The 20,995-nt window shown below is 40.2% G+C and overlaps 1 protein-coding gene across 3 annotated transcripts in view; it reads left to right on the top strand.

The window, feature by feature from the left end:
• The window catches only part of ASB4 (ankyrin repeat and SOCS box containing 4), an 82,849-nt gene extending 63,011 nt beyond the window's left edge, over positions 1–19,838 (top strand). For 2 of the 3 annotated variants that reach the window (XM_072964961.1, XM_006207618.4), the window contains exons 4-5: positions 8,780–8,893; positions 9,746–10,031. In XM_072964961.1, the coding sequence (XP_072821062.1) occupies positions 8,780–8,893; positions 9,746–9,934 (303 nt within the window). In that variant the 3' untranslated portion in view covers positions 9,935–10,031. Of the gene's footprint in view, positions 1–8,779; positions 8,894–9,745; positions 10,032–18,276; positions 18,379–18,497; positions 18,589–19,823 lie in introns of those variants that run through there. The other variant, XM_072964960.1, reaches the window with a different exon arrangement.
• Positions 19,839–20,995: the final 1,157 nt, after the last annotated feature.

The raw sequence follows: 20,995 nt of genomic DNA, 5'->3' as shown, positions 1-20,995 counted from the left end.
GTATTTCACTGAAAGCCAATGTATAAATTACATAAGGGTAGAAAAAAGAATTATAGGGGCTGCAATTGCTTTCCAGGGTACAAAAGGACATTTGATTTTTTTTTCTCTCGGCATAATTCAGAAGGAAGTGACACCCCAGGGAGCCAAGATTGGGTTTTCTTGTAGGGCAAGAAAGGCATTTTTCTAGGGGAGGGAAAGGTATGTGAGAGTCTGGGGGAGGTAAAGATGATTTCTCCTGTTGAACAGTTCTGTATACGAAGCCTGGGGTATAAGCAGTCTCTCTGATCATTAAGTACCTTTCTGCACACAAATATATCAGTATCAAAGGGCAGGCGTAGCTTAAGAATTCCTCTGCTGAAGCGACTTACAGGTGGCACCTGTATTGGAAGGGCAGCAGGGAGATTTATCTTAAATCTGCTTTCTAATCTGTGCTTTTAAGGGTCAGATGATGAAGGGAAGGGGTCTTAAGGTCTCTCCAGTTGCCACCTTTTGTTCAATCTTTCTCCCATGAAAGGAGAAATAGGGACCCCCCCACCCCAGAGACTCACAGAAAGTGGAAGTCACTGGACATTTTCTGTTTCTCAGGTTGGCAGAGGAAGCAGAAACTTCTGCCTTCTGAGTCCACACCGGCCCTTCCTCATTTGATGGTCAAGATTCCTGGTTGTCAGTGTGGAGTGATGATTTAGAGTTTGCTATGTCGTAAGAATCTCTTTTCGTTGTTGCCTCGTGAAATAATTACTGAGGCCTGAAGAAAGCCAGTCCGGTTGTCTTAGTTCTGGAAGAAGCTAGATTTGCCAGTTAAGGGGGCTCGGAGGCTGTCAGGCTAAAAGGAGCCTCTCTTGCTGTGAGAACCATCTTCCGTCAGCAGAAAATTTACCAGTCAATGTCAGCAAAACCTAATGTGGCTTTGGACTGAGGAGCTTTGGACTCTGTGCATCTAAAGACTGCAGGTTAAGGACTATTTGATTTTTTAAAATCCTAATGAAAGGTAAGACATTATCTCCCTGTGATATATGGGAGTATGCCAGGTGCAAACTGAAGCACCAAATGTGTGAAGTTTGGCTCCTAAACTATGAATGAATTATATTCCTGTATACATAATGTGGTTTGAACTGTTTCTGAATAGGAGCAGGAAATAGGGTTGCCAAACAAAATATACAATGATCAATTAAATTTGAATTCCACCAGTGATAAGTAATTTTTAATATAAATATGTCCCAAGCAACATTTGGGACATACTTTATACTAAAAATTATTTGTTGTCTGTCTGAAATTCAGATTTATCCAGCAAGCCTACATTATTGTTATTTGCTAAATATGGGAACCCCCTTTGGGAAGTAAATATGTTGCAAGAGGAGGGCAACTTTTAGCCATGTCTCCTCTGTGTTCAAGGTGCTGGCAGGAAGGGGGAGGTAAGGAATACCAGGGGACAAATCTCTGTATTGGGTATGTGGGCTTTGAGTCTTTAAATAGAACCAGTGTGGTTTCTATGAGGAGTGAGTGTGGCCTGGGAATTAATGCAGATCAGAGGTCAGTTTTCTGAATGGATACCTAAACCATGTGCAGAGCCTCATTACAAGCTTTCTGACTTCTCCATGCTCTTTGTATTCATGATTCCAGTACAAGTATATTCTTGATTCAGGCCTTGGATTAATTTTAGCTGTCGTCTCTGTCCTGGTAACTCTTAAATTTAAGTCTTTATTTTGGATTACTCATCTGATTACCAACATACTTTTCATCATGGCTCATCCTTGCAGAAAGGACGTACCTGGAGGTCTTTAGAGAAAGATGTGATAGATGTCTGGATGGAGACTATTTTCACATTATTAGCAACATCTTTGTGTTAGAAAGGGAATTATTTTGACATTTCAACAAAATCCAGCCTAAAATAATATACTAAAGAGTGTTTCTTGTTCTAAAGATATGGGAAATGGAATTTGTGTCCTTAAACTATTCATTTCACTGGTCATTACTTACAGATTAAAATAAGATCATCAGATTATATTTGAAAGAGTACTAAACTACAGTGAAGAAGACCTAAGACCATTCTTTCTCTTACTGTGTGCCTCTCTGGGTTTCAGTTTCCTTATCTCCAAATTAGGGGGATTCGATGATCCCTAGGGTCCCTTGCAACCCTAACATTCTATGGTACTGTGATGGTAGTTTGTAACTAGTGTTCAAAGCAATTAGTCAGCCTCAGGTTTTGTCTGTCTCTTTTGCACAGAGCTACATATATGCCATCCTCTTCCCAGCTACAGAGAAAAGAGCAGCCCCATTGCCTCAATTTCCCAAGACCAAGGTCCTAGAAAAATTACCTTCCACCTTGACAGCCGTGTACCCAGATAGAAATCCTTCTAGTTACACTTTCCATAGACTCAGAAATGCTGACTTTTCAAAGGTCCTGTAGCCAAGGATGTCTGACTTATCCCTTTAGAGTTGATAATATAGGATTAATTTTTGCTTATTTAGACCTCGCTGAAAAAGCCATGGTCCACAGCTCAATTTTGTGTACCGTGCCCAGAATATGTTTGTGAATGGATCCTCTCATTAAACAAGTATTTCTGTTGGGCCAGTTTGGACCCAGCCAGCGGGCAGGATGATTCTGGTGCCTTCACTGGTTTGGAGCTTCAGTATATATATTAATTCTGCAGTGGCTTATGACCACACTTCTTAAATATGGGAACAACTGAAAACAGCTGTGTGCTAGAATTGGGAGAGCTGAGTATTAAATTATCAGAAATTTTATGAACTGATTGTTAAATGCAACCATTATTAAAAGATGTCATATAAACCTACAACAAATAAAATATACTGAAAACAAAGATAATAAATATTTAAAATTCATTACCTCCTAATTATTTTACTCTGCTTATCTATCTTCTTGATATTATTTGCATTTATTGTATCTATATGGTGCAAACACTATATAGTGATGTTACAATACATTCCCTACCCTACATTCAGGGACCTCGTCTTGGTCGCTTCAGATAGGCCATGATGGGAGTATTTACACCCAGAAATCAGCAAATGCTACTAGTCAGGCCTTGACATATTGCTTTGTTGACGTCTAGACTTAAGAAGAGAATGTTACTAATGCAGATCAAACTTCAGAGTTTGTAGTGTGTGGTGTCTGTAGCTCTCACACTGTGAATAGCACAAAAAAACTGAGAAACCATGCTTCCAATATTCGAAAACTATTAAATGTTTCCACATAAATATCACTCATGTCACTGATAAATGAGTGAATTTCCAATCTGCATCTTCATTGTTTCACATTTGTGAAACAATTACTCCTAATGTAATAAAAATATCATCATTATTCACATAGGAACTACGTGCACTCTTCAATTGCAGACACAGGTTGGCAATGAATACAACCCATATCTATACAAAATTGATATACAAATCAATAAAAACATTCTGAGTGGACCAATTGGCTATATGGAATAGGAAATAAAAGGTACTGGATATTTTATTATTTGTAAATTATAGGCTTCACATTCTTTATATTAGCAAAACTTACAGTAAACTTACATATAAATATACGTACATTTTATTTCCAGAATACCTGTTATTGAACATTTTCTAGCACTTTATTAACTCAAACCTCTATTCACTACAGCCCTCTCTGGTTAACCTATTTGCTGGGGCTGACACAGTCCTTAACTAAGGCCACGCCTTCTGACTTGAAACACTATGCTCCAGAAAATTCTTATAAACCTTTTATTTCTGCAGTCCCCACTATGATAATTCTGATTAACTTCACCACCTTTTGGTGTTCCTGATTCCCACTGGGCGTGGGCCGTTGGACCTGAATTTTACGTCTTAGAGGAGAATTGCCATTTCATTTGACTCATGTTTTTGTAAAGAAAATTCTGCTAAAATCAACCCCCCACCAACCTCTTTTCCAAACCTTTTCTTACTCCACTTAACAGATTGATGAGTTGGGAGGAAAAACTGAGTTTGTTTACTTAACTTTGGACCTAGAGGATACCTGAATTCTCGGTTCCTCTGTGTGGTAAGCTTCTAGAAAAAAAAGTTCTGTCTGCCAGAGAGAGGCCTGCAGTTTCAGGGTGTAAATTTAATTTGGGAGTAGGGTGCTAGGAAGCTTTATGTGGCCCCATAACTAAACGTATAAGTGGTAGTTAGTTTCGTTAGTAATAAAAAAGATACTCTGATCTCTGATTTTTTGTCATCTTCATTTCATTTGTTGATGGCTTGGTTCTAAACTCAGGAAGGAAAATCATGTATTGAGCCCGAAAAACTCTGTATGCCACGACTCCGTGGGTCTTAGCAATGAGGATGGGTCAGCCCTGATTGCAGCTGTGCGTCCATCCTCCATCTGTGTCCCACAACCTGGTCCTCGTGTGTGTTAGCCCACTCGACTCCTGGCACTTGGCCGCTACTCAGCTCTGGCGGTATTTCACCTGTCTTCATCGCTTTGCCACTTGTGGCCCTGCTGAGAATCCAGCCTTGAATGCTTTCCTCGTTTGGTGTCTTTCACTCTGATCCATCTGGTTTCCTCCAAAAAAAGTCACACAGGCCTGAGTGTGAATGCTAGCTCTGTCATTTACAAGCTAAATACCTTTAGTTTAAATTCTGTCAGACTTTGATTTTACATCTGTAAAGTGGGGATAGTTATAGGCCTAATTTCATAGGGTTGTCTGAAGACTGAGCAAGCTAAACATGCAAAGATTTAACATAGGCCCCTACACGTGATAAGTCCTCAAAAAATGGTAGCTGTAACTTTCTTTTCTTCTTCTTTTCTCCTGCCAACTAGGATTCCTCAAGCTTCAGACCATGGTCCTCTATCTTTTCCATTTATATCCACTCAGAGTGTGATTGAACCTAACCAGCACATTCGTTGATGGTGCACAAATCTCCCTCGCCATCTTGGCCTCCTCACTGGAGCATTTATCATGTACATTTTTGACGGACATTAGGACGTTACATAGGAAATATCCTCCTGTTCCTTACCTGACCATCCCCAAATTAGCATGCCCTTGTAATTTCCTCATTTCCATCAGTGGCACCCTTATTTGTACTTGATCTCAGGATTCAAAGTTGCATTCTTTCCTCCCTGTATCTGATTAGTCATTAAACTCGACTTGTTCTTTCTTGCAGCTTCAGTTGCCCTTCCTTCTCATGACTCACAGCAAAGCTACCTGAGAAACCACTTGGGACACTCACGTTCAGCCTCCTCATGGCTCTCTGCCCTTCATATCCTTGCTTTCCTCCTTGTGCTTTTGCTCATGGTGCTCAAGGGACACTGATGATCTTTAAGTTAGTCTCTTATTATTTACTGACTTACATTGCTCTTGAACTCTTTGAAATATCTATGTCTTTTCTCTTCAACTAGGTTGTAAACTTTCTTGAAGACAAAAAACAGGTCATAAACTCAGAATTACTGTCATAGTGCTAAATGCAAAGCTCAGTAAAGGCTTCCTAATGGAATGAATTGGTTGAATATAACCCTTTCTTGTTAAGAATACATAATAGCTTCCTGTTGCCTGTTAAGCCAATCCCAAGCTCTTCAGACTGGCCTCCCAGGTGTGCAGTCATCTGGCTCCATCTTACCTGCTCTTAACTTTAGCTCTTTCCTAATATAGGCTCTTCATTCAGGTGACCTCGGTACACACACACGCGCACACATGCACACACGCATGCACATCTAAATATTAAAACGATTATCTTTCTGTCTTAGTTTTGCCCGAAGTCCCAAGACATCAGGTACTTACAACCTCACATTGAAAACTGCAGTGCTAGACCAGCTATGAAGGACTTGTAAAGGATGTGGAGAAAACCAGTTTTGTGACCTTTTGCCCAACAATAATAGGTTGAGGTTGTGAAGGACCAGGAAATTAGGAAGAAAACTTCTGTGGAAAAAGTTGTTTAATTATAGAGGCGTGCCTTCTTTCTATTGGTAGGCCTGGGGAGCTTCCTCCTCATTCCACATCCAATGAGAGGGGCTTTAAGAGGACTCTGCAGAGAGCTTGATATATGTTCTCTGAAGTTTCAAGTAAAAAGTGGAACTGACATGTAACTCATGTTGAGAAAATTTAAAGGAGCACATCTAAGGCTGGAGCTGCTTGTCTGGTGGCAAAGGGTAGAACAGTGACTAAAGTGGGAGTTGAGAGTACTTTCGCTGACAACAGGATACAGTACAGGTTCCCCTAGACCAGTTGTGTGTCACATTGGAGAGTTAATGAGGTCACTTTGAAATGAAAATGGGCCACACCAAAAGGACTTCCAGAGTTAGGGCCATCGTGGCAGAAAGAAGCTAGAGATGTTCTGGTGGACAGAGGCTGTTAGAGAGGCGCGAGGATTCTAAGGGACCCATCTGAGGAGAGGCATTGCCCTTGTCTAGAAAGTTGGCTCTTTCAAATTGGGGGGGGGCACATAATTTCCCCAAGAGAGGAAGAGACCAACCCAGAAGCCATCAATGCTAGGTCATGTTGGTACCAGTCGGTTAAGACCATTTCTCCCCCTTTCCTCTCTCTTTCCTTTGTCCAAATGCAGAGCAGTCCAGGAACGGGTCGGGCAGAGGGGAGGAAAAGACAACAGTTGGGAAAACTTCAATGCTTTTTCTTACACTAACCAGTTCTTCACTCTCTGACACCAACTGGGTGGCCAAAAATTCATTTAAATTCTGACACTAATTACCTGGAATTACTGTCAAACTTCATAGGTTAAGAATTAAGTCCTACATGCCGCACCCCCTTCAGATGCCAGCCACAAATCGGGTACCCACCCTACTCACATTCCTACTCAGCTGATTACATATTCATGGGTTCCCACAATTCCTTCCTTGGGATTTATAACTTGCTAAACAATTCACAGAACTCAAGAAAGCACTTTACTTACTAGAACCGGTTTATTACAAAGGATAAAACTCAGGAGTAGACAATTAGAAGACACACATAGGGCAAGGTATGAAAGGGTGCACAGAGCTTCTGTGCCCTCTGGAGCTTGTCACCCTCCCAGCACTCTGATGTGCTCACTCACCTAGAAGCTCCCCACTCCCATCTTTTAGGGAGTTTCATTACATAGGCATGACTGTGAACTCATTGGTGATTGAACTCAATCTCCAGCCCCTCTCTCTTTCCCTGGAGGTGGGAGGCAAGGTGTGTACAAGTTCTAATCCTCTAATCAAGGATTGGTCTTTCCAGCAAGCAGCCCACATCTTGAAGCTCTTGAGGAGTCTCATTGACAGTCACTTCATTAGCATCATTGAAGTGGTGGAAAGGAGCTCAGTTTAAGGATCTCTGTGCCAGGAACCAGAGGCAAAGACCAAATGTGTATTTCCTATTATACCACACCCACATTAGCTCCTTTCCCACCGCAGCTGGAAGCAGGCCTGGGCTGTGGGAGAGGAGAAACTGTAATTTGAATAAAATTTGAAATTTCAATGACTCAGTTAAAATGGACATTTTTATTTCTGAAATGACGTTATTCTTATGTCTAGAATGGCTGGAGTACTTTATATTATTAAAAACTAAGTAGAAATAGGTGTGAGTCCTGCCTGAGGTGTCATGCCAGGAGTGGAGAAGGGTTCCAGGGAGGGGGTTTGTATGAGCAGGAGAAAGGGAGATACTGAAGCTGGGTTTGTTGTTGTTGTCGTACCCCTTGGAGTACCAGTCTTTCAACATGACTGTTACATTTGCTGATACTGCATATGAAGCTAGGCATTTAAGTGGATGCACACAGGCACACAGCACACATATACACCTTTCTACCATCTAGAACCTAAAGTTGAACTCATCTCCTCTAAGAGAACATCCCTAGTTAGCCCAACTCACACAGGTCTCCCTCTTGGAATTTCTATAATCCTCTTTTCAAGCCGTGTAATCTAACACTTGTGTGGTCCCACCATGTATCTCCATTGATCTTCACTTGTTTTGTTTATGTATTTTTTGCTTCTCATTCTTATCGTAAGTCTCTCACAAGAATCTGGTGTGTTTTACTTTTAGGGTATGTCTCATATATATCTCCATTGTCACTTAATAAAGCCCGCACGATTGACTGGTCAGACAGGTCCAGATTTTATGGGGACATCGAAGGTTGGTTAAATATCCAATCTGGTCTAAAATCTAAAGCTAAGTGTTTCTGCCTCATGATGGAAATGCTGGCCACCTTGACTCAGCTTTCCAGTTTTTTTGGTTGGTCAGTGAAGTGTTGAATAGAGTGTACTAACAAAATAACTAGGCTTCATACTGCTTTCACTGCTCACGAAAGCTAAAATACCAATGAATGTGACTTGTGAATGTGAGTATGTAACGTCAGTCTTCTTTAGGCATTATTCTGGGAAGACATCTTTGGTCAACTTTCATATTACTCTGTGGTTGGCTTTACCTCTTAGTCACCAGTAGGTCTTGGTTCTTAGATTACTAACATTCAGCATTTTTGCTAATAAAATTTTCTGTAGAACTGGAAGAGTTTCTAAGCAGCTGAAAGTGTGTTCTGAGACCAGACCAGCCTCTCTCAAAATTACTTCAGTTATGGGCAGGGCATGAATTTCATCAGGCTCCCACCTTCTTTGTTAGCACGTCTTTTTCACTTGCTCCTGGATGGTGGAGGAAATTAGTTTGATGTTATTAATCCTCCCATCTACCAGGGGGATTGGCAGTGTGTTTGAATACTCAAAGGCCTGAGACTTCTTAAAAGCATTTCAGGGCTCCAAGGAGCCTTATGGGTCCATGAATTCTTGATGTCTCTGGGAGTTGAATGAATAAATCATATATGTGCATTGAACAAATGAAACTCTGTGGTGTCTTTGCAGGTGATACAGGCTTGCCATTCTTATCCCAAAGCAATTGAAGTTGTCGTCAATGCCTATGAACACATCAGGTGGAACGTAAAGTGGAAAAGAGCTATCCCTGATGATGACTTGGAGGTAAAGCATCAATTCACTGCCAACGGTTTTCACTCTAAAATGCTTCCAGACTGCAGTGGAGGTGCAGGAAATTCTAATTCAGAAAATGAGTTGTGAGAGTGCTTTTAGGAATTTGAGAATGCTGCTCAAATGCATGAGACAAAGGGTTATGAAATGCAGGTGTGAGAGCAAACAGATGCATCAGGTAGGTAGTGCTTGGGAGCGCCTTGGGGATTTCACCATCGACGGGCAAGTTGAATGATTATAGGAAGGTGACAGTTTTACTTTTTTTCCCATCAATTTAGAATTAAATAATAATAATAATAACAATAACAACAACATTTGGGATTGCTCCTATAGCACTTTTACCAGAAGATTATATTCTTTTGTGTAGATTATTTCACTCACTTGTAAGTATCTTGAATTCTTTAGTAGACAGATAACAGAGTGTTAAAAACAGCTTGTGATGAGTCATGCAGAAAGCCATTGGCAAAGCTGAGTCCTCCTGTTCCGAATGGACTTTGCTGCCTTTGTGAGCCAGCCCTTCCACTTAGCCTCCTGTTCTTGGTTTTAGCTGTCACAGGCTGTCTGCAGCGCAGGAGGGGTGTCGGGCACAGAGTGCAAAGCTCACTGGGATTAGAGGCCAATGGCTTAGGTGCAATCTTATCCTGCTACTTATTAGCTGTCTTACTTTCTAAAAGTCACTTAGCCTGCCTTAGCTTCATTATTTGTGTTTAATTTTGCCTCACCATCAGAGACCCCTAGAAACCTACCATTATGTATAAAGTAGGAACTAAATATATCACTGTTGATTTCTGTTGATGTAAACTTTGAGGCTTTTCTGACTTTAACGCATCTTGCCTTCCTTTTCAGAGATACTGGGATTTTTACCACTCTCTCTTCACTGTATGCAGTAACTCTCCAAGGAGTCTCATGCATTTATCGAGATGTGCCATTCGAAGAACATTGCACAGCAGATGTCACAGAGTAATTCCTTTGCTTTCCCTCCCATTGTCATTGAAAAAGTACTTGCTTTTAGAGCCAGAGGGAATCATTTATTAAGCCTTATGAGACAGAGGTTCCCAATCCTAGATGTTTAAGTGGACTCGCTGGGTAGACACAGTTTGCATAAATAAAATGGTACTTGGGTTGATTATAACACTTCAGGGATTTCAAAACACTTTACAAACACTATGTCATTAATGCTAGGGTATCACGATGAGGGAAAATGAACAAGAGGTAAAATTCTCAAAGACAAAAGCATATCCAAAAGGTACTGACATAACAATAATAATTAATATGTATAGAGCTCTTACAAGGTGCCTGATACAGTTTTGTAAAAATTTTCATGTTATCCCATTTAAAAGGGGACCCAGGTTTTCTTACAACCAATTTCATTCTCTTCTTTATCAGTAATAAGTTTACATTACCATTCAGTTGGCAAAGTGCTAGGCTTTGTGACGGGCCTCAATCTTGGTGTTCCACCCCCATTCCCACTTAGCAGAAATTACTATTGCTAGTTTTGCAAACTCCTATCCCCACACCAAGTTCCTCAACTTACTTTTAGTGGAGGAAGCACATGAGCATTTGAGTCAAATTAGAAATGAAAAACCAAGACCAGTCCACATAAAAGTCAAAATGGACATTTTTAACATACTCTCATTGAGCCAGAGACTGGAGATGCAAAAATGAGCCCAAAGTTAGGACTCCTGCCCTCCAGGATCTCACCATTTAGCAGAGGATCCGGACATACAAGCAGGGAAGTGCAGTGTCAAATGTCAGGGGCAAAAGTACAGGTGCAGATTCATTCTCAGTGCTTGCCTTTCAAAGTCCTATTTCTAACATGAAGTGTGATTTTCTTTGAAGCCTGACCATAAAGAGTGAAGGGATTGTGTGAAGTAGAGGGATCCCCGGCTGCTGTGACTGTAAACATATTCACTTCACATTTCTCCACACATCTGGATATTTTTATTTTAGTATGATTTCCCATGTAGCACTTTCCCAGACTCCTTGAGGAAAATATTGCACAGTGAATGGCTCCCACGGATGTGGCAAGGAATTTTAGGAAAATGTGTGCAAGAAAGTGTGTGAAGGGAAAGACTTCGGTGGATTACTTTGGTTTTTTAATGTAACAGACTGACATTTTAGAGCATCTTAGCTAGAAGATAAGGAGTACTTTGCTAGTGATGGGCCAGCTGCAGAAGCACAGAGGGAGACTTTTTGGAAATGGAAAAAGTTTGAGAAACTTGGAAAGAGAAGTGTGTTAATCAGGTTTGTTAGTGGTTTGCAGAAAGAGAAATGTAGCTGATTAACCTCCATACCTCATGGTTTATGAGGCCAACTTCGCTTCACTTTTTTGTCCTTGCTAATCACTTTCAGATAAGCTCATTGACTCAGCATTGCCTTTTAGAGGTTAGAGCAGTAGTCATTAAGCACAAACAAATCCATTTGTCAGTTGTGAGCAGGCTTTTTCTTATTCCTGTAGTTCTCCATCTTGTTTAACTTTAGATGCTTGAGTTTTGAGTAGGGATGATGTCAAATACTCCACTAGACTGTGCTTCACACGCTGGGATTTGCATACTCCTGGTGCCATGTATGAAAAATCAGAAGCGGATACAATAATCTTCCTGAGGTATCAATTTTACTCAAATATATTAGGAGAAATATTTTGTACTAAAACAAGTTCTGTATTTTGGAATAGAATATTGTATTTGTATGAACTATTCGTGTAAAACAGGATCCTTCAAAACATTGTTTGTTGCACGTCGTGTTAGAACACATTCTGGAATGCTAGGTGGAGGTGTTGCCCTCCCTCCAGCTCCAGTAATATTCTGGCAGAAAGATTTGTGATGCACTGACTGAGGCAATAAAACAGATGCTCAGGATGAAGGGAGAGGATGCTCCTTGCATGGGGAAATAACGTTTCTCAGTCTGCCTACTTGTGCTTAAACATTTTGGGTTAATCTAGCATATGATACGTGACTGCTTCTTTTCAATTATTTATTTGTGGATTAGAAGTTATTTCTCCTCATCTTTGAACTTTCATTTAGAGGACTTAAATAAAGCTCTTCTGTTTCCTTTCATCTTTGTGAGTTATTTATTTGCCGATAAGACTTCTTTCTAACTGACGTTTCAGCAGTTTGGCTGAAGAACTCTGCATGATTCATAGCTTTCTTCAACACTGGGAAGGAAAAGGGAATGAGGAAATGTGTCCGTAAATAAATAACATTTTCAAAAGAAAGTAAAGGCTATTGCTATAGGAACAAGAGTGTTTTAATAATAATAGAGAATTTGTACTGAATCATACCCTTCTATCTATCACCATCTCTGTCCTGGGTTTTTTAATTTTTTTAAATTTTTATTTTATATATTGAAGTATAGTTGATTTACAGTGTTGTGTTAGTTTCTGGTTGCAGCAAAGCGATTCAGTTATACATATATACATATTCATTATCATTATAGATTATTACAAGTTATTGAATATAGTTTCCTGTGCTGCATAGTAAGACCTTGTTGGTTATCTATTCTGTATATTGTAGTGTGTCCGCTAATCCCAATCTCCCAATTTATCCTCCTCCCCTTTCTTCTTTAGTAACCATAAGTTTGTTTTCTATGACTGTGAGTCTGTTTCTGTTTTGTAAATAAATTCATTTGTGTCATTTTTAGATTCCACATATAAGTGATATCATATGATATTCATCTTTCTCTGTCTGACTTGGTGTGATAATCTCTAGGTCCATCCATGTTGCTTCAAGTGGCATTATTTCATTATCTTTTATGGCTGAGTAGTATTCCGATACATATCACATCTTCTTTATCCAGTTATCTGTTGATAGACATTTAGGTTGCTTCAGTGTCTTGGCTGTTGTAAATAATGCTTCTATGAACATTGGAGTGTGTGTATTTTTTCGAATTGCAGTTTTCTCCTGATATATGCCCAGGAGTCGGACTGCTGGATCATATTGTAAGTCTATTTTTAATCTTTTAAGGAATCTCTGTATTGTTTCCATATTGGCTGTACCAAATTACGTTCCCCCAACAGTGTAGGAGGGTTTCCTTTTCTCCACACCCTCTCCAGCATTTATCATTTGTGGACTTTTTAGTGATGGCCATTTTGACTGATGTGTAGTTTTTATTTGCTTTTCTCTGATAATTAGTGATGTTGAGTGTCTTTTCTTGTGCCTCTTGGCCATCTTCATGTCTTCACTGGAGAAATGTCTGTTTAGGTCTTCCACCCATTTTTTGATTGGATTGTTTGTTTCTCTGTCCTGTTTAATTTCTCTTCATTCTCACCATTCAAGCGACCATAGGCAATAGCAATAGAGGAAATTTTATCCTCATGATAACTTTGTTACTTTTTGTAAATAGTCACTTAATGACTGTAGGTTACATGTGAGGAAGAATCTTGGTATGAGGGAAGGTCCATCCATCCAGTTTTCTCCCTTCTCAAGAGTAAGACACACTTGATTTCTGTTTTTTTAATAATTTTAGTGTTACATTGTCACTTTATACTTCCATTCTGAACTTCCAATAAAAAATACAACAGCCAAAAGCTGATTGTAAGTTTGAGAAAAGTAACAAAATATTTGCAGTAGGTTATCAATTTTGGAAGAAAAAAAAAGCTGAGCCTTATATTATGGTTACTTATCTGACTGTGAAGAACTCTTGAAGTTTTAAACTGCACACTTTCAAAAGTTTTTTTAATTCAGTTATTCACTTATTTTCTTTGAAATACAGACACTATAGCTAATATTTGGAAGGACTTCATTGTCATTTCCTTTGGAGTAAAAGCAGATGCATTACAGTTAGATGTTAGGAGTTTTGGCTCTGGTATCTATATAGCTTTGTGACCTGATTCCCAACCTTATTTGACCCATTATCTAGGGAAAATGACATGCTTGCTCCAGCCTCAGTTTCCTCATTTGTAAAATGGGAATAATAATGCTACCCACCTTATATAACTTTTATATGACTGTTTTGAGGTGCAGGAGAGGAAAAAGTTTTCCTCATCCCTCTTAGGGTCCCTGGCTGGGTCTGAACATTAAAGTGACAAACCGATCAACAGGAGAAAAGCATACAAATTTATTTGAAATGAGTTTTACATGACATGGGAGCCTTCAGGGAAGACCCTGAAGAGACAGACTCGAGTATTTTTATGCTAGGTTGGGTGAGGAGTGGGCAGTAGGGTAGAAATATGATAGGTTAAGGAGTATGAGGTCAGTGTAGTAAACTAGGGGGAAGTGGGGCCTAATGTTAGGATTCTTCTTGGTGTCCTTTTGTCTTAGGAGATAAGGATGCTCCTTTCCTCCAGGTATAGGGAGGGTACCTCCCACAGGAGGGTTTTATGACCTGTTTCAGGGGAGAAAGGGTCGGGATGGTCAGAGTGACCTTCCTGCTTCTGCTGTTTTCTCCAACCTCCTCAGCTTAAAACAGTCACTATGGCAAGGTGCCATAGATGGACAGAGTGTGTCTGGAATGCCATCAGAGGGTCAAATTGTTAATACAGTAAAGCACATACAGCAGAGCATGACATTCGGTCAGCATTTTATTGTTATGATTGTCCTTGTTACGGTCATAATCATTATTATTTAGTGAGAGCTTCCTACTAGTGGGTAATATCTTCTTAGAGCGAAGCTGCAGCTGAAGGTGATACGTGGTAGATTTCTGTTCACTTTGGGAAGTACTTGTTGAGCTCCCAGTATGTGCCATGCACTTTGTTGGCAACTGGGAATCAATGCCGGAACAAGACAAACCGGGTCCCTGACTTTCTTGGGCTGTTTTGAGGTGAGGGATGGGGATGGAAACAACATTGATGTGGAGGATTAGCAAATAGATAAACTGATGAATTTGTGAAACTTTGACCTTTTGTGAGCAGGTTTGTCAAGGATGAAATGACTCCTTTTACTATTTCATGAAGACTGTGGAGTCACTTGAAAATGTATCAAGAGGATAGAGAGGGTTGATCAGCTGTTTCCATCTTCACTGAGGGAAGAGGAAGCAGAGGTCAACTTTGTATCAAGGGGAGTGTAGATTGGCAGTGAGATTCCTAGCGATGAGGGTTACTGCACACCAGAATGAATGAGCACAGAGGGCTGGAGGATTTAATTTAATTATTCTTTCACTTTTAAGAATTTATTCAGCCACAATACATGTGTGGTTCTGTGCAAAATGTGGAAGGAACAAGGGGAGTGTTGGTACCAAGTCACTGCAAGACTCACTTTTTAGTAGCTCAAAGTTTTTGGTGGTTTGTTTTTACTAAGAAGTAAGAATAAAAAGTACACAGTGTATTTTTTAAATTAGATACTATCTGACACAGCTGTTTTTCTGTCAGTCTGCCATAAAATGGTTGATTAGAAATGATTTTCAAAACCTGTATTTCAGTGATAAATTGCCTTCTTCCTGTGTTTGGTCACACTTGTCACCAATGAGAAGCAATATGTGAAATATTCAAAAACATCCTCCGAGAAACAGTTGATTATTTTCTTTCATTTCTTATCTTTTCCTTTTTTTTTTTTAATTTTAGCAACACTTAGTGGATTAAGTGTGCTGAAAATTTCTTCTTTAGTAATTGGTTTTCTCAGGTAGATGTATGCCTCAATGATATTGGATAACAACTATGCAAATATATGCTAATCAAGCCAAGGAAATAAAATAATAATACTACCTTGTACTTTCTAAATTAAAGATACTGGTGGATTCATTCTTAGTGTTCAATCAAGCACAGAAGAATTGATGAAACAGAACTATCATCATGGAGCCCTTAAGGCAATCTTAAAGTAGAAATTAGGTACCAAGGGTCTTCTCAAGGTCCAGAAGCCCAAACAATGCCCAGAGTTATGAGGAAAGACACTTACTCCCTGCCCCTTATCAGATTTCAGGGAACCTGAAAGTGTTTGATTGAGAAGAGGTGAGAACTAATGGAGATTATGATCAGTTTAATTCAGGAAGCAAGACAAATAAATTTAGCTGCCTTTCAAAACACAGAGTCCTGACAAGATGACTTCCTGGGCTACATCAGCTGAACTGCTTTCCCCTGGCTTCTTAGTAGGTCCAGTCAAGGGGAAAATCAGCAGGAGCCCGAAGAGAGGGAGCAGTCAGAGACTAGGACACTTCCTGGCTCCCTCCCTGCTGGGCCTCCTCTTGATTGTGGCTAAATTCCTCCCTCCTTCATTAGCCCTTCTCCTAAGCTCCTGGTCTCCCTGGGTTATAGTAACTGCTTCTTCCACTTGTTCCTTTAGATCTAGGACCTTCCTCCTGTGGCCTTTGTCTCAGGTACTTCATCCTTCCTTGCTCCCTACATTTCTATAAATAGTCCTTGATGAAATTCTCTTTAATCACGCCTGTTGAGTGTGCAGTTCCTTTCCACTAGGGATCTTGACAAATGCACAAACACATGTAAGATTGTGACACGTCAGTGAGAGCCCAGGTGCTGGTCCAGATGGTAAATCGTATCAGCATTAAGGGAGGATAGAAATCACTGTGGACTGGTGGTCAGGCAGGTGGACTTGAGCTGTGATTTGAAGAAGGGTGAGGTTGGGTAATAATTTAAGAGTAAGGCAGTGAAAGGGGTGGAGTTTAAGGTTAGTAGCCTCAGTGAAGGCTCAGAGCTGTAACATACAATGACTATTCACCGTCACCAATCAGACAAGCTTGATGCAAGTAGAGATGAACATTTGCTGTAGAGAGTAGAGGATGGGGTTGGCAGGGCTGGGTGTGGTCGAATAATGAAATGTCTTGAACCATGGGGAAGCATCATGGGAAACCAATGGAATATTATTATTATTATAATTGCTCTTTTCCAATCCTATAGCTTTTATAGTCGTAATAATTATGATACAAGTATATAACATTTATATGGTATTTTTTTTAATTTTCAGAGCATCTTCATGATGCTTAATACAGATAGTTGCCTTTACCATTACCTTTAACTCTTCTTCCGTGCCAAATAAACAAAAACAAAAGCAAAACCAATTCTGAAGATTTAGCTGAGGAAAAAAGAAATCTAAATGTGAGATTAGTTAACACTTTTTCTTCTCATGTAGAATACGGCAATCAATTGCAATAATTTACTTGAGCAAAAAGGAATGATAGCCTTGCAGTTTTTTTAAACATCAAAAGCTAAAGAAATTTTTTTAATTGCATGAGGAAAAAAAAAAAGAAACATTTCTTTCAGGGCATAAGAGGATGAAGGAACAGAAGCAATAATTGTAGTTTGAAAACTGCTTATAATTCTTGCTGCAGCAGTGTTCAAGTGATAAATTGTTTACAGAAACAGAGACATAATTACAGTCCTTCAGGGGTCCCAGAACTCCCAATGCTGCTAAAGTCAGAGGGACAATGAAAGGCCTCTTCTTAGGATGATCCATCAGGAATAGCTTAGGCAGCAGTGAATTGCTTCTAAGTAACCTTTGTCTGGTTCTAAGATAAAGATACAAAGAAACTACAAAGCCTTTGCTCCCACAAATTAGCAATACAGTGTGGCACGGAGGTTGGGGGGGCGGGATTTGGGGGGAGTGGAGATACAAATTTTGTAATTCAGTAGTTTGGGTTTTAATCTTGATTGTGCCACTTAATATGTGTGTGAATTTAGGCCACTTTCTTAACCCGAGTGTCAATTTATTTATTTGGGTAGTAGTGATTAACTACCTGATTTGGAAACTAAATGAAACAGCATGATTGCATCTAACGTGTCTTGTGTGAAGTTGAACCCAGTTAATGCTCAGTTGGTATATGTGTTGCCTATGTGTGTGTGTGTTGAGAGTGGGGAGGGATTATGTAGACTATACCGAAAAGGTCATACAGAGTTTCTAAGACATGCATGGCATGGACCATGGGGTTTTTTTTATTGCTTTTAACTACCACCAATTTTCACGTGGTATAAACTCTCTGAAGCCATGTTTCAAGCCAGGTTTGTTGGTGGTTCTCTGCTCTTGGCTGTTTGGCCTGAAGAGGGCAGTGTAGGAGAGTTTCCCTCCTGCTGTGAGTCAGCACTGTGGAACTAAAATGGAGCCCTGAAGAAAACTAAACCAGAAAGCTCAAGTTTAACCAGAAAGACAAAAAGGTATTCTGTGGCAACTTTCATTAATCTCCTGATTACAATTTCAAACAAACCTGCTCTGTCCTTCATTGGAGAGAGATTTGGGAATCAGGAAGAGGTCTTCAAACCACAGTTTTCTATCCTGTGTTTAAATAATCTGGAAGAAAAATAAAATTACAGTTAGTTTCTCTCTGGATAGCACTGAAATCGACTGTTGCATTAGTGATTCCATTCATCTGATTTCGCTTCTTTCTGTCCTACTCCTCTTTCTCGCTTCCTCCCTCTCTCCCCTCCTCTCTTCTTCTCCCTTCCTGTCTTGTCTCTTGTCCTCATTCTTGAGTGTATTTTTTTGCCTCTTCTTGGCCAGGCTGTTGGAGTGAGCCCTGCAGAGGCCATGCTGGTATATCCCTGGGGAGTCAACTGCTGACGGGACCATTGCCTTCTGCAACTTTGCTTTGGATGTATGAAGGTGACATGTTTGCTCTAGAAACTGGGAAATTTTGTGCTGCTTTCTCCTCTCTCTTTGATTCTTTGTTCCCAGTCAGAAAGCCACAATTATGAAAGAAGTTGTTTTCTTTTTGGCAACAGATTACAGGTGAGAGATCAGGGTCAAGCTAGAAGCCAAACTGACCAAAGAAGTAATGAGAACAACATCCAGAACAACGCCTGCATGATTCAGGTCTGTCTACCTGGCAATGCTAGGAAAGGGACCTGGTCACCCAGCCTGGGTACCTAGCATCCTACCTCTTGTAACAGAGCAGGACCCTGTGGGGCCATCCATGGTCAGACCCCTCGCTTACATCCTCTGGACCCTTCCCTTATATCTTCTACTGTAGCTCCTCTCTGAAGTACCCAGATAAGAGTATCTCATATGTATTTCCTGAGTTTTTCAGATGATAAAAACTACCACCAAAGGGAAGAAATTAACTACTTGATGGTGGTGAGCACCTGGCCCCCAGATCTCTGGCACCCAGGGGTTGGTAGAGTTGACCACCCTATTATCTCAACATCAGCCAATCAGAGAACTGTGCATGAGCTGATCACGTACCCCATGACCCCCTCCCTTACCTGGCCTTAAATATGCTTTGCTGAAACCCTCCAGGGAGTTCGAGGTTTCCTTGGGCCTGAGCCACCCTGTCCTCCTTGCTCGGCTCTGCAATAAACCTTTATCTGCTGCCAACTCTGACATTTGAGTTTGTTTGGCTTCATGGTGCATTGGGCACACCAACTTGCCTTCGGTAACTATATTGCTGCAGTCTGACACCTTTACCAGTTAGGTCTTGAGGTGCTCCCTTTTAGAAAACCATAAAAGAATTGCTTCCCGAGATAGTCTAGCGAAATAGCTGGCCACCCAAGACTAACAAACAGAATCAGCCACCCCAGATTAGAATTCCCCTCTTCTAGTTACTCCCTCTGAGACATTTTTCCCCTTTGCAACTAAGGGTAGTAATTGCTTCATTGTAGAGTTGATGGGAAAGTAAATAAAATCTCTTGAACATCTCTGGTACAAAGCCAGGCACATGGTTAACTCTTAAGAAATGGTGACTACTATTATAGCCCTACACTACTTGTGTTTTACAGCTGAATTCTAGATTTCTATAAGTGACTTATAGACCCCACACATTCCAGAAAACTTAGACACACACACACACACATTCAGCAAACAGAGGTGAGTAGAATGTAGAGATACATTTATTCAAAGACATGCCACCAGTATGTGTTGCAACCCACAGGAGGAAATACACTGGACACAACTAAATAAATAAAGATAGGCCCTCTTACAATGTGTTGATATTTGAGTTGGTTTTCCATTGTCCTTACATATTTTTTTCTGACAGACTAATTTAACATGTGCTCCCTCTATATGTATAGTTTGCCTTTCTTATTTAGATATGACATGTGCTTAAATTTCAGCTCTCTTGATTCGGCAAAAGTGTGGCATGTCACTTTTCCCACCTGTGGCAGGCAGTTCTAACCAATCAAGATATTCTCTCCTGCTGAACCTCCTTCAGAATCCTCAGCTTCAGAATCCTCCTCAACATGGTGTCTAGACTGTCACTGCCAAGTGGTTGGAATTGATAAGGCAAGGTGAAATTTTTTTTGTCCTCTCTGGGTCCTATTCTGAAGGCTCTCACAGACTCATGGTCATATTATGTAAATAAAAAGCTGAAAGAATTAGAAAGCAGGTGATAATTACTGGGACAAATTTTTGTTGTCATTGTTTGTTGTGTGTTTGTTTTTGTTTTGGTGGAAGGAAGCATAGAATTTATTCAGCAAATATTTGCTAAGCTGGAACCCGTACCATGTCCTGGGGATTCAATGGTGAAGAATAGTAATCAAAGTCCCAGACCTCATGAGGCACTTTAAGAAATACCAGTGCCCACATCCCACCTACTCTTTTAAAAGCCTTAATAAACTAATTAGGTTAAGTGCCTCACTCATCATATCATGTTGTAAATGTCTGTCTGCCTATCCGTCTCCCCAGCTGGGCTGTAGCATTTGTAAAGGAAGGAACTGTAATCCCTTCAGTTTTTCAAAACGTTAAGGTAAAAATTACATACATCAAAATGCTAAACCTTTAAATATGTAATTGGATGAATTTTTATAAAGTATGTATCTCTGTAATCAACACTCTAATCAAGATAAAGAACACATTTAGTACCCTAGAATGCTCCTTTCTGCATCTTGCCAGTATATCCTCACCTCCCAAAGGCCACATTGTGCTATTTCTATTAGCAGAGGTTAAAAGTGATTAACATTCAAATCAATCAACTTTGAGTTTTACTCAAACTCATAACGGATACTCCATGTTGTGGAGGCTGATTATCCTCCATTGTATGGGTGGGCCTCATCCAAACAGTTGAAGGTCTTATGAGAAAAAACTGAGATCCCCAGAGGAAGAAGGAATTCTGCCCCCAGACTGCCTTCAGACTTGGGACTGAAACACTAACCCTTCTCTGGGTCTCCAGCCTGCCAGCTTGCCCTGTCCCTGCAATCACAAGAGACAATTCCTTAAAATAAACCTTTCTTTCTCTGTATATATACACACATAACCTAGTGGTTCTGTGTCTCTGGAGAACCTTGAC

This window comes from Vicugna pacos, chromosome 7, assembly GCF_048564905.1.
Source record: "Vicugna pacos chromosome 7, VicPac4, whole genome shotgun sequence".
Classification (NCBI taxonomy): Eukaryota; Metazoa; Chordata; class Mammalia; order Artiodactyla; family Camelidae; genus Vicugna; species Vicugna pacos.
This window is presented reverse-complemented; position numbering and strand designations above follow the sequence as displayed.